This window comes from Phascolarctos cinereus, unplaced genomic scaffold (assembly GCF_003287225.1).
Source record: "Phascolarctos cinereus isolate Bilbo 61053 unplaced genomic scaffold, phaCin_HiC Scaffold_726;HRSCAF=1367, whole genome shotgun sequence".
Classification (NCBI taxonomy): Eukaryota; Metazoa; Chordata; class Mammalia; order Diprotodontia; family Phascolarctidae; genus Phascolarctos; species Phascolarctos cinereus.
Window position 1 is genome coordinate 411,918,079 of NW_027556098.1, and position 13,488 is coordinate 411,931,566.

The window sequence follows — 13,488 nt, forward strand, 5'->3', positions numbered from 1 at the left end:
TGCCTTTTTAATCCTCTATAGTATTCTATGCACTAAAAGCACAATTCTGAGCAAGAGTATGCACAGGTTTCCCTAGACTGCCACGGAATAGGTGGTGAGTGCCAACAGATGGGAAAATAAATTGAGACTCGAGAAAAGGAAAGGAGTTATCCAAGGTCATAGCTAGTGGGGAGCAGAGCCAGCAATGCCGCGGTGGGAGCCAGAGAATGTTGTGAAGCCGGAGAGGGACCCTGTCGAGGTGGGCTGGAGGGATTGGGGCCTTGAGGGAGTCCGTGGGACTCGGGCTCCCGAAGGCGACAGTCCCACGTAAAGCCGCAAGATGTCGCCCAAACCCCAGTGTTTGCACCCCGAAGGCGTGGGTATGGAACAACAGCAGGCCGCGTCTACGCGCACAAGGAGCGGGATATTTGATGTCCGAGCCCTCTGGGTTCTTGGCATGATCCGGGGGAGTGGCACCAATGTTGCAGAGGATGGATGTGCTTTTAAAGTATCTAGATCTTCTGCTACGGCCGCTCCTCCCCCGGGTTAGAGTGCACGCTGCTGTCATTGCCCCGCTGTGTGACCTCGGGCAAGTGGCTTCCCCTCTCTGGGCCTCAGTGTCCCCGGGTGTAAAATGAGGTGGGGTGGGCCAGCTGAGCTCTCAGGGCCGGGCTCCAACATCCCAGGCACTCCTCGGGGGCCTTTCCTGCCTTGGCTGGAGGAGGAAGGAAACCCCGGGGGCTCCGATGGCCTCAGGGGATGGGCAGGAGCAACACCCCCCCCCCCCGCCCCCACCGCAAACGCAGCAGCCCAGGGCGGGAGCCTGAGGGATGGGTCCCGCAGGGGAAATGTCTCCCAGAATGCTCGGCGCGATGCAAATGAAGGGGATTATCAGCACTAGCTGTCACTCGTACCATTCCGGAGAAGAGAGGAGAAAATTTTAGTGAACAATAGGGATTTGCGAAATTGTCATATTTCCCTAAGGTGTTAAGCTCAATGAGGTAAATGAACATACAAATTTTTTCACCCTAGCTTTAAAATATTTCTTTTGGGAAGCTTTATATATGTTTTCGGAGGAAGTCAAAAGCAAGGAGTATGTTGTCGTCTGCTCTGATCATTTTCAGTGGTTTGCGGTGCGGGGCAGATGTCTAGCGATAGAATGCTTCTGTTTCACTTTTCGGGCGTCATCTCCCCTTGTGTTTTCCTTTGCTTGGATACATTACTCATCATCCTCTCTTCCTGTTTCTCGAATTGTACCACCCCTCCATACGTTTTCCATTCCTGCGGGCTGAAGTGTGACCTTAGTCAAGTTTCTTCTTCCCTGGGCCTCTTTTTCTCTATTCGTCAAACGATGGAGTCAAAATATCATGGTCTCTCAAAGGCTTCCACTATCCTCTAAGTCATGCAATAATAAAAGTCTAGTCCTTACTCTTCACTCCCCGGCTCTGAAGGCCAACCCGGGAGAACTCATCTGGAGAAACTCAGCAGGAGAAACTGAAGTGGATCCATCAAAGAACATCTAGGAACATCTAGGAGGAGTCAGAAGATCCCCAGTGCAGATCCCTGGCCCTGCAGTGGACTAGCAGCTCACAGCTTCTTTAAGGCTTATAAATTATTTTGTATACTTTATCTTGTTGAACTCTCACAACAACTCTAGGAGATGCTACTGTTCTTCCCATGTTACAGATGAGGAAAATGAAACTTAGAGGGTGATTAGCAAGGTCTCAGAGCTGTTGATTGTCTGAGGCAAGATTTAAAGCAAAGACTTTCTGAGCCCACGTTCAGAGTTTTAAGTACTAGTCCATGCTGCTGAGACAGTAGAGCTCCTGGCAGGATAGGAAAGGGGAGGGGAGGGTAGTCAACCCCCACTCCCTCCAGTCCCATAGGCACTACTGCCAGCAGAGACCTGGGGAAATATCTGGTGATCTAGCTTTGTTAAGTGGAAGGGCAGCCTAGTGGTCTAACCTCAGTCTCCCTTGTTATACACAAAGACAATGACCAGTAATAAGTGAAACAGTCTGTGCCTTCCAGGTAGCCCTCACCCTATCGGAAGAATTTAGAAAATAGTGACTCCCCTCACTCCCTGCTTGGAAGCAGTCTGCTCAAGCCTCCTGACAGGAAGCCCTCTCAGAGATCTGGCCTCAGTCTTTCCTGTTTTGATTTGATGCCAGCCAGGAAGGCATCACTTGGTCTCTTGCTTCTCTAGAAATATATCATCAACAGAGTCTGACTGCTGATCATTGCCCCCATTCCCTTGCCTCAGAGTCAGACTTCAGCCATGAGACCTCTGAGCAGCCTAGGAAGAACTCTGGAGCAGAAACCCGTTGCTGGGAAGATGTTATCCCAGGGCCTAACTTTGCTCATGTCATGCTGCCCACGAAGGGAAGGATGAAAGGGACGAAGATGACCACATCCAAAGGGTGTGTTTTTGTAAAGCCTTTTTATTGGGTGGGTTGAAACACTTGAGGCAGATCCTGGGGATTGGAGGGAGAGGGACCACTCAGCCCAACACCAACCAGCCCAGCCCCAGCCCCTTCCTAGGGTCTGGTACAAAATACAAAAAAATCACAAATACAGCATTGGGCATGGGGGTAAGGGGGAAGGGGCTGGCAGGGTGGAAACCAATAAACTGTGGATGGAGGAATTCCTCCCAACACCACACACACACACACACACACACCACACACACACACACACACAGGCCCTGAAGAAGGGAGGAACAAATTAGTCATTGAATTTGGTCACAGGAAAATCGAATCCTTTTTGAAGACAAACACAGAGAGAGAATGACACAGACAGACCTGCAGAAATTTAAGAAAGAGTCAGACTATGAAACAGAGAGACAAATAGACAGACAACATGAAGGGCAGAGAGGGAGACAGGGACAAATTGGTGACAGGATTACTGAGAAGGGAGCAGAGACAAACATGAAAGGAGAGACAGAGAAACTAAGAGTACCCTGATTATTGAGTGAGGGCCTGGAGTGGGGCAGGATCACAGTCAGACACACTCACACACATACACACACACACACCATATATATAATATAATATAATATATATTTGTACAGAATAGATATAGTGCCTTTTGGAAACCAGGAAAGGGTGAAATTGTTGAGGCCAGGGATTTGGGGGAGGGGGTGGTTAGTGAGGGAACAGGTCTGGTGTGGAATGTTGACCATGCAGTAAAAGGGACTAGAACAGGAAGGATGGGGTCCCAATCTCGTAGATTTTTTTAAAACTGGAATTTCTCTTGTTGTGAACAATTCTCAGGGCATGAGGCAGAAAGGAAAAAGGAGGCATGGGGAAGGGGGAGCCTGATTTTATTTTTGGCCTTTTCCTAAGGCCTGGAGGATTTGGCCTGGGGATGGAGCTAAGGGGATAGCTTAGGGTCTTAGGCCCTCCTGGAGCTGTCTCATTGTCCTATTCACATAGGACATCATAGATACTTTGAGATCCCCAGGCCGAATTTCCAAAATTAAAAAATTTTTAAAAATCATAGGTGGTCCCTCTGGACGTAGAGACAGAAAGTCCTGGGTTCAAATACTTCCTGGGACACTTACTAGCTCTGAGCCCCTGGGCAAATCACTTAACGTCTCAGAGTCTCACTTTCCCTCAATTGTAAATGAGGAAATCTGCAAATGTAAAAAAAAACATAAGGTAGGGGAGGTGAGGTTTGCAGGATGAGGGGAGAAGAGGAAGAGAAAGAAGGACCATGGCCCGGGAGAGACTGGAGCTGAGTATCCATCCTTTTTTATCATCCCAGTGACCAATAGGTTGAGATACCAGTTCCCCAGATTTAAAAAGAAGAGGAATGGGATAGAATTAGGGGGCAGATGGATATGAGTGGGAAAAACCCAGGGTTGGGCCCTGAATCATCCAGCTTCAGAGAGTAATGGATGCTTTGAGATCACTGTCCTCCAGCACCCCCTCCTGCCAAACTACCACCAATTTTAAGCAAAGAAGTAAGGGGGAGGGATGAGTTCCACCGGTTCGGCTCCCCCAAAGGCCAGAAGCCTCGGCTCTGTCACTTCTCCCCTAAGAGAGCTGGCCCATCTTCCTGGACAAGACAGGGGAGAAGCTGGCGTCCTAGGCTGGGGGGGGGGTGGAGGAAAAAGAAACCCAACAGAAGAGGACATTAAAGCAGGGCGCCCCATGGTGCCATTAAAAGGACCCTGTCTCACTTGTTGGATGATATAGAGGAAGAGTATATCAGTTTGAAGGGGTGGGAGACCCAGTCTGGGGTAAAGGGAAACTTTCCCTTCATTTCTCCTCCCCACCAAAGGAGACTGAGGACATCACTGTACTTCCCTGGTCCCTACCCTTCCCCAAGACCTCGTTTCACAGTATAAATACCTCAGCTAGGGGCAAGGGTGAAGGGTGAGTCACCCTTCTCTACCAGCCACATGAAATAAGGAAAGCCCAGCGAAACCACCAAGGGCTTGAGAGGTGCGGGTGAGAGAAGAGGAAGCAGGTGAAGAGGATTTACTGGGAAAAAGGGAATAGGAATAATAAAATAATAATACTGCTTACAAAGGGGAAGGGAGGCTCCTCATCTCCTAACCATGGGGGGCAGAAAGAAGGAGACTGAGCCTTTCACCTCTGACTTTGGAAAGTGGCTATATAAGTTAATACTCTTCTAGGGAGAGCTGATGGGGAAACAATGACCAGGGGATGTCTTGGGTAAGGGCCTGAGATTCCATCACAGGTAAGGTTTCGAACCCATCCCCCAGACCCTCCCCCTCACAACCCACTGAAGCCCCCAGCCCCACATGGCTCGCAGGCCATGGCAACCAACAATTTCTCTCCATACCTCTTCCCTCCCCTCCTCCCCCAGGAGCAAAGCCCTCAGGTGCATCCCCCACAAAGTCTCCGCCTTTCTCATTGGCGACAGTCAGAGTGGAGGGTCAAATAGGCATGGTAGGGCAAGCTCCGAGGGTCGAAGGGTCAGGGCTCAAGGAAGGGCCAGGCATCAGACCAAGGGTGAGTGGAATCCCAGCTGAGGAGGGATGAAGGAAGGAAGCCTCGAGTCAAGATGAATCCAGTCGGTGGCCGAGAAGGAAGGAAGCCTCAGGTCGAGAGGAATCCGGCGGTTGGTGGCCAAGGATGAAGAGAGGCTGACTCAGGTCAATGACCCCTCGAGGATGAAAGGAATCCTCAGGTAGGTGCAGGCCAAAAGAGTGGAGGGGGGTGTAGCAACCTCCCCCCAGTTTTTTGTCTCCAGAGAGAAGCGCCCCCTCCCTCTAAAAGAATTCACAGAGCAAGGAGGGAGGGCGAGTTCAGGGAGTCAGAGGACTGGTCGCTGCCGTTGCGCTGGGCACCGCCGCATGCGGAGACGTCCGGGCACGTGAGTACAAACGAGGTGGTATACGAAGGGTTAACAGGGTAGGGGTCGCCGAAGGCTGGGACCTCACTGTGTGTAAAGAGAGAAGCCGTCAGGTCTGGGGGCCCCTCCTGGCCGGGCTCCTGGCTGGTCTGGAAGGGCAGGGGCGGCGGCGGCAGGAACCACCCGAACGCATCGTCCTTAGTGGGCGTGGGCCCAGGCAAAGCTCTCACCTCGGCCAGGGGGCCCCCTGGCCCGGGCCCCTCATCAAAAGGGATCTTGCAGCCTGGCTTATGGGCTGCCAGCACAAACTGCAGCCGCTCCTTCTCCTTCTGGAGTTCGGCGATTTCTGACTCCAACTCTGCCTTCTCCTCTTCCAGCTGGTCCGTCTCCTGGTACCCCAGGGCAGCAGGCAGTGGCGGAGAAAGAGGAGAGAGAGAGAGAAGCCAGGTCAGCAGCATGACTAGGGCCATACCCTTCTGGCTTCTAAATCAATTCCACTTCGGATGTGGAATCCCCAAACTAGAGTTCCAATCATGCCTCCTACTAAGGATCTACTAGGGAAGAAGAAGCTTTGCCAGTGGACCTCAAGTATCCTCCTTTGCAAAAAGGAGGAATTGAACTAGACTAGCTGATCTCTAAAGTCTCTCCTGCCCTGGCATCCCCCACCCCGAAATTGGGCAAGGCCCATTGTTTCTTTGTGCCTCAGTTTCCCCATGTGTTAAACTGAGGAGTTAAGACAGAAAAATCTCTAAGGTTCCTTCCAGATCTGATTTTTTATGACCCCACTGTCCAAAAAGAATAATTATCAGTTGTAAATGGCTTCAGAGTGGGCCAGTTTCCTTCTTCAGGTTGACTGGAGTTTCATCTGTAAAATACCGAATTATCTCTGTTTCTTTCTAGCTCTGACAGCCAATCATCAATTTGATACGAAAAGACCTGTGTGTCCTTTCTCTCTTTTTACCATATCATATATAGAATCAGAGAACACATGTATATTTAAACTGGCAGCAATCTAGCCATCCATTCCATCCTTCCCCCCTTGTTTCACAGTTGAAGAACCTTAGGTCCACAGAGGTCTCAAGTAAATGCCAATCAAGTCAGAGATGGCATATCTAGCTCATCTTAAGAGGTGAAATTTGAATCCAGGTCTTCAACCCCAACTCCATAGCTAACATTCTTTTTTCCAATGTACTACATCTCTCTATCATTATTAGGATCAGAGGAATTATTTACAAAGCTTGGACTGTCTCCCCTCCTCTTTTACAGATGAAGAAACTGCAGAAGTAGAGAGGTTGGGTAGACATGTCCAGAATCACACATAGTCTGCTATAACGGAGACAAGATTCCAATCCAGCTTGCTCTGTCACAAAACCCAGGCCTCTCCATTAGATTAGGCTCAATATGGTCTGTCCATATGGATTCCCCCTCCCCTCCCCATCCCTCTTTTTCCCTTTAAAAGAAATCCCAGCCTCCACCCCAAGATGAAGTTGTCATCCAGATACTGGATGGAAGACTTAGGAAGGTATCCAGTTCAAAGTCCAAATTGTGGTCAATATTGTACCAAGCACTAGTCCTAGGTGCTATCACCTCTTCTTCACATTGGGGCAGGGAAGGGGGGCTGCCTGGGGAAGAATGTATTTGTCTCCCTCACTACCAGGAGGGAGTTTCATCTTGCTGTGAAATTTTAAGGAAGGGTGGAATGGTGGAATGGTGGAGGGAGCTCTTGGGAACAAGATGAAATTGGGCAGAGGACAGAGTTAGAAAAGTCCTCCTTCTCCCTCTCTCCCAACTGGGGGGATCTTAAGAGTAATTTTCTTCTCTTGAGATATTCATAGAGTAGAAGGAGTTTCTTGGTCAAGTCTGTGAGGGAGCCTGGTCAAAGGAAAGTGCCAATGTAAAAGCTGGGGGAGGGGGGAGATGAAGGAGGCAAGGAGAGAGAGAATCCTTCAGGTGACTCAGAGCTGGGGAGACCTCAGAAAGCATCTGATATAGTCTAATCTTCCTCCTAGGGACTGCTTTATGGAAGGGAGTACTGACCACAGTCATATATGGTTGTATCTCTGATGCTTTTTGGAAGGTCCAATATCCAACTTTCTCTGATAACACAAATGGAGGCTTTCTCCACTATCCTGCTTTCTAGGGTCTAGCCCTAGGGTCCATCCTGCCATGATGGATAGACATTAATCCTGGACCTCCTCTACTCCTTGAACTCCAAAGGACAAGGTTGGGGGGGGGCCCGTGGGGGCAAGGGCACAGCGGGTGGCATAAGCTAGCTGAGAATCAAGCTTCTTTCCTTGTGCATGTGGACATACATACACAGGGTTCAATGTGGGGAACCTGATTAGATTCACTGTGAGAGGGTCCTTCTCATGTTTGAGGTAACACTAATGGCCCCTGCAGGCTGATTGGGGGGGGGGGGAGAATGGGATGAATGAGTAGGGGAAAGGGAGAGAATGGGATGAAAGAGGTAGCCTGAAGGTTTGGCCCCATCCAACAACCGCCCAACCACGCCTTCTGGGGCTGCCATATTAGAAACCCTCACCGCCTGTAGACGGTCTGTCAGCTCCCGCCTTCGGTTCCGACATTTGGCCGCAGCCAGTTTGTTCCGCTCTCGCCGGACCCTCCTCTTCTCCTCTTCTTCAGGGGTGAGCTGTGAGGGAAGAAAGTTAGTGAGCCTTCTTTCTGAGGAAGTGGCCACCTGCCCCTCCAACCCGAACCCCCTCCCTCAACCCGGACCCCCTTCTCCCTTTCCTTCCAATGATGTCATCTCCTCCCGTTGCTCCACAGCTCCCCTATTTATCCCATAACAATTATTAAAAAATAAACCCTATCCCTCTCTCAGGAAAGAGGTAAGCCAAGGTCCAGGTGGATGAGGAAAACTCCAGATTAGTAGAGGAGACAGAGGCTGCCCCTCCCCCAATCTGGAGAATGCCCCCAAAGCAGTGTTAACAGTGAGGATTTGGTGACCTCACCCACCATGGTTCTTCTCCCCTGCCACCTTCTCTGAGGATATCCAGCTACTCTGCCTAGCCTATATGCTCAGGTGCCCTTCAGACTCACCGTTTCTTCTCTGGGCCGTCGAGGCCTGGCCCGTGCAGGACGTGAGGGTGGAGGGCCAGTTGAAGGTGCCCCCGAGGGTCCTGCACCGCTGGCATAGCCGCTGATCCCAGGGGAAGAATAGCTGGTACCAGGCAGGTCATAGGGGTCGACAGTGGGCAGCTGGGGGCCCAGAGGTGGCTGCTGGCCCTGGGACTGAGCCATGGAAGAGATGAGGGTGGGCTGGACCAGCCACTGGAGGTCTTGGCTCGTGGTGATGGCAGTGACCGTGGGCACGAAGGAGCCAGGCATGTCACCAAGGCCAGCACACTCCTGCTGAGAGAGAGATGGGCAGAGCCCGGGGCATGCAGACCGAACACACAGACAGACAGACATACACACACCCCCCAACACCCTCGTGGTGAGCCACTGGGTGAGTGCGTGTCACAGGCAGCCAAGCCACCACCACCTACCCCCTTCCACTACACCGTGACGCAGTGGTTAATGAGAGCCGTTCACATCCCTGGCTTTTCCTCCTCCTCTGGAGGTTGCACTGAACAGCTCAAGCCCGTGGTGATTCACACCCAGGTTGGTGACTCCTGCATGTGGATGTGTGTGTGAGTGGATGTGTGTGTGTGTGTGTGTATGTGTGTGTTTCTGTAGGACAGAGACCGGAGAACTGAGGGACTCAGGTCCCACACACACTCATACACACATTCCCCACCCCCAACCCCACCCCTGATTCTAGAAGAAGGAAGAAAAGTGATGGTGATGGTGGGGAGGAGGAAAAGCTGATGGGGATAGGGGGTCTGATTCCACTGTGGCTGGGAAGTCCTCCTAACTCTGCCTCAGTTTCCTCTCCGGTGACTGACTACTCTGGTCTAAAGGATCGAATTTAGTGCTGAAAGAGGTTATCCAGTTTTAAATCTTCTGATGATACAGCTGAGGAAACTGAGGCCCCAGAATAACTTGAGCATATGCCCCAGTAATTAAGCATATTTGCAGAGCCAGGATTCAAATCCAGAGGCCTGTCTGAATGTCAGGATCTTTGTAGATGAAGGCCACGGGGAGAGGACACCTGGGTTCCAGATCTGTTCATATGACCTTGAGTCGCTTCCTTTCTCTATCATCCATGTTTGGGCTTTAAAAGTGGTTTTCCCCTCAGACCACTACATAAGGCTGTGGGGGACCACAGAGGGATTTTTTCAAAAGTGCCCTTCCAGCTCTGATGCCCCTGCTAGGATCAACTTGCATCCCACTACTAATAAATAACCCAAGTGGCCCTTGAAAATGGGGGCAGGATTCCGGGCCAGGCATGTGCCTGTCCTCTCCTGGGGGCTGTCATCTGAGCTGCCTGGGAGGGGGGGATGGCCGGAGTTTGGAGCAGTATAGTAGGGGAAAAGTCTCTGAGCTCCTGTCGAGGGCCGAAAGGCCGGAGGGGTTGTGTCTCATAGTGAGAAAAGAGAGCCCGGCAGCAGCCCACGACTCCCCGGGACTACGCTGGAGCGGTGTGCTGGCGTGCGTGGCTCCCGGCAGGTGTGAAGATGCCTGTACGGCCGTCCTAGGATCTCCGTGTCTCTCCCTCCTCCCCTCTTCTGGGTGTTTCTCCATCTTCCCCCCAGCCTCCGAGCCTTCCCAAAGTATCTGAGATTCTTTCTGCCTTCTCACCGCCCCCCACGGGGCCCTCCCTCCTGCGCAGCCTCCAATGGCAGCGTGGCTTTGAACTTGGAGGGGGGGCGGAGCCTTTTACGCGGTTAGCGAGCGCACGCAGCCCCGAACTTCCCACGGGCCCCCGTGGGTTCAAGTCCCGGCCCTGGCTGGGACTTGAACTTGATCGGAGGGCTAAATCTGGGGCGTAGCGCGGAGTGGGGGCAGGGAATCTTCATTCCCTCAACCCGAGGGGAGGCAGGGGTGCTCAAACGCCTCCCCCCTCTCTCCGTCTACACCCGCATTCATCCTCTACCCAGCTTTCCTGCTGCACCCACTAGGCCCCACCCAAGGTCGCCCTCAAGGACCGAGGGCTATCATAGCTGCCGGGAGACACACTGTCGTCCTATGTCGCGATGGGGCGGCACGGGGGAGAGAGGAGCACGCTATATTAGACACGTGGGGTCCCAGACCGGATCCCGGGTCTGAAAACAGCGCTTCCGGGACCTGTCGCGAGCCCCGTTGGGTGCTACGCCGCCTCCCCTCTCATGTCCCGATAGTGAGGCCCCCGATTCCTTCCAAAGGTTATGGACTAGGCTCGGGGAGAGAGGATGATGCAGGAGAGGAGAGGAGGGGGGCGCCGCGAGCGAGAAGTCTACCCTTGCAGGCGATTGGCTCCCTTCCTCGTCTCCCGAGACCAATCAGCGGCTCGGCCTCTTCCCCCCGCCCTCCCTCCCTTAGCAACGTGGCTCGGGCGTTCCAAAATAGAAGACTCCCCAGGACGTCAGGGGGAGGGGGGGCGGCGGCGGCAGGGAGGGGGGCGGGCCGCGCGCCGTGCGTGCCCCGCGTCAGACGGAGGATTCCAGCGCGTCAGCCCTTACGCATGGGTCCCCCGTTACGTTCCAGCGCCGGAGGCGGAGGGGGTTCGAGACCCGCCTCCCCTTCGGGCGCTCGGGGCTACTAAGTCTGCTCTGAATGGGGGCGACCTGCACCGAGGCTTTCTCCAAAATTGTTTGCAGGACCCCTGTTTGCAAAGCCCCTTCCGTAGCCAGCTGGCCCCTGCACTGCTCTGTTCGGGGCGTGTGGCCCCTCTAAACTCCCAAAGCCGGCTTAGGACCCCCCCCATACCCTCCCAATCCAGAGCTCCAACTCTTCTCGGTTTGCATAGAGATTGCATAGAGATTTGAGCTTAGAGATCCCGATAGTAGGACAACATCCTAATCCCGGTTTCCCGAAACAAGTTTCAGTTTATAGACCAATCAACCCACCGAGCCGCCCGTATGCGGTCAGTCTAACCCGCTGGTCTCCTTGTCCAGGTAGGGAAACTGAGGCACCTGGTTAACCGTGCCAGGGAGGAAGAGCGGGAACTGCCGTTCCGGACCCTTCACCCAGCTCGGACCCCGGCGACCCTCACCCCCATCCCCTGCCCCCTTCGCCCTGAGCTTTCTTGCTGACTGGCGGCGGAGGGCTTTCTGGCCCCAGCGCCTACCTGGGAGGCAGCGGCAGTCGTGGGGCTGCCAAAGGAGTCCACTGATGACAGGTACTGGGACTCGGCCGACGGCGACGAACTACACCGAGAGGCGGAGTCGTAGTCTCCGGGGAAGGCTTGAAACATCTCCCCGGGCACCCCAGGGGGTGGCCTGTGACCGCGCTGGGGCCGCCTGGAAGCCAAGGCTGGACCGAGGGTGGGGGGACTCGGCACGAGAGGAAAAAACAAACAAGCCGATAAAGAGTCCGGCGGTCCAGGTGGCCCCCAAGTCCAAGGGGGACGTGGGTGGACAAGTCCAAATCCTGAAGTAATATCTCCCGGCGCTGAAATGTGGAGAGACGGAGGAAGCTCGTTTTTTTTGGACCCGAGTCCCCTCCCCTGCCCCGCTTGTCCGACGCTGGGGGGCCAAGGGGGGGGCAAATCTTCCCTCGAGGGGGCGGGGGAGAAGGCCCCGTCCCCCCTTGTTTCCGAGCTCTGCTGTCCCGCTTAGTGGAATCCCGCCTGGCCCCCGACCCTGCACTCCTGAGAAGCAGCCAGAGACAGAGCGGCGGCGGCGGCGGCGGCGGCGGCGGCGGCGGGCGAGTCCTGGGGCCGACCAAGAAAAAGAGCGAAGTCCGCAGGTGCTGTCCGGGCACGGCAGGGAGAAGCCCTGGTAAGATTTAGAGATGGAGAAAATCGATGCCCGTCCCCACTCGGCTCCTGCACCGTACCGCCCGCTCCCGATAAGCTTATGAATGAGGGGACAGGGGAGCTCGGGGCTGCTTTATAGCGCGAACCACGCCCCCTCCGGCTGACGTCACCCCCTCGCAAAGGGAGCCCTGACCCTCCCCCAAGCCCAGGTCCCGGAGCCACCGCCTCCTGCCTGCTCGGCCCCGGGGCCCCGGACGCACCCAACCCCGGACGGGCTCTAGAGAGCAGGATCAGCCCCTCTCGAGCCTGTCGAGACGCCCCCCGGAGCCCCCTCGCCCTGCCCCCAGCGCGCTTTTTCGGCTGGGAGGAGGATCCCGCCGCCTGTCCGCGCCCCGCCCCGAGCGGATTCCCTTTGACGCAATTAGCCATATATGGAGCTCATCGGCTGGGCTCCGAGTGTTTGTTTGGTATCCTAGCAATGACGTCAGAGGGAATCCCTCTCGCTTGCTGTCTCGCTCGCGCCTGCGCAGAGCGGCTCCCCGACTCTTCGGCTCCCCGGGTGCGCTGCAAGGCTGTTATTAATAGAAACTTTTACTATCGGCCGCCTGGGGCTGGAAGGGGAAGGCCAGGTAGGGCCAAAAGAGCAGCGTGGCGAAGACGGGGATGACCCGGTCCCAGAAGGAGTCTTGGGGGACCCCGTTCGCCTTCCAGAAGTCCTGGCTGCCGGCCCTCACCCACGCCCCAAACTCTCCCCGCTGCCTTCCTCCCCCCGAATTGGGCTCTACTACGGGCTGGCACGTGTGAGCACCTTAGACATGGGACAATAGTGGGGAGGGGTTCAACCTTGAAGCCTATAGACACGTGGGTTCTATTTATTAGGGTTATTATTAAACACAGAGCTAGAAGGGGCCTTAGAACACATCTGGTCCAATTCCCTCATTTACCCGAGGAAAAAACTGTGAAGGGGAAGGCATGTGCCCTCCTCCCCCCACCCCCCACCCCCGCTGCCCCGGCTAAAACCGCGCCTTCTGCAAGCAGCCGCCTTCCCTCTGAGAACATCTCCAATTTAGCCTGTCCATATTTTGTTTGCTCACATAGCTGTTGGCATGTTGTGTCCTCCACTACAATGTGAGCTCTTTGACAGCAAGGCTGATCTTTTACCTTCCTCTATAGCATGCAGTGCCTGGCACAAGTGGGTGCTTAATAAATGCCTGTTGACTCTTTGAAGGCCAGAGCTCGACTTTCAGTCCCTCGGAGGGGAGGCCAGGGATGACGAATTTAGGACTCGAAGTTTGAGGGACCCTGGCGCTGAATTCCCTCCTAGGCCTGCATCCCTTCCCAACACTGGATTTCGGCCCAGATCTGGCTTAAAGGCCCAGCTT

The 13,488-nt window shown here is 54.3% G+C and overlaps 1 protein-coding gene and 1 long non-coding RNA gene across 3 annotated transcripts; one reads left to right on the forward strand and one right to left on the reverse strand.

Annotated features, from left to right (window-relative positions):
• The first annotated feature begins 2,021 nt into the window (after positions 1–2,021).
• On the forward strand, positions 2,022–6,239 carry LOC144454262 (uncharacterized). Its single transcript, XR_013482600.1, has 2 exons — positions 2,022–2,399; positions 4,622–6,239. It is a non-coding gene; the product is annotated as an uncharacterized LOC144454262 (long non-coding RNA).
• FOSB (FosB proto-oncogene, AP-1 transcription factor subunit) lies at positions 3,020–11,703 on the reverse strand. Of its 2 annotated transcripts, none has more exons than XM_020980133.2 (4): positions 11,477–11,703; positions 8,365–8,673; positions 7,847–7,954; positions 3,020–5,693 (listed from the first exon to the last, which is right to left on the reverse strand). In XM_020980133.2, the coding sequence occupies exons 1-4, from the start codon at positions 11,600–11,602 to the stop codon at positions 5,232–5,234; spliced, it is 1,005 nt and encodes a 334-aa protein (XP_020835792.1). In that variant the 5' UTR covers positions 11,603–11,703; the 3' UTR covers positions 3,020–5,231. The 2 variants fall into 2 exon arrangements, with proteins under 2 accessions (XP_020835792.1, XP_020835791.1); XM_020980132.2 differs by having other exon boundaries at positions 8,365–8,676.
• Between the last annotated feature and the right edge of the window lie 1,785 nt (positions 11,704–13,488).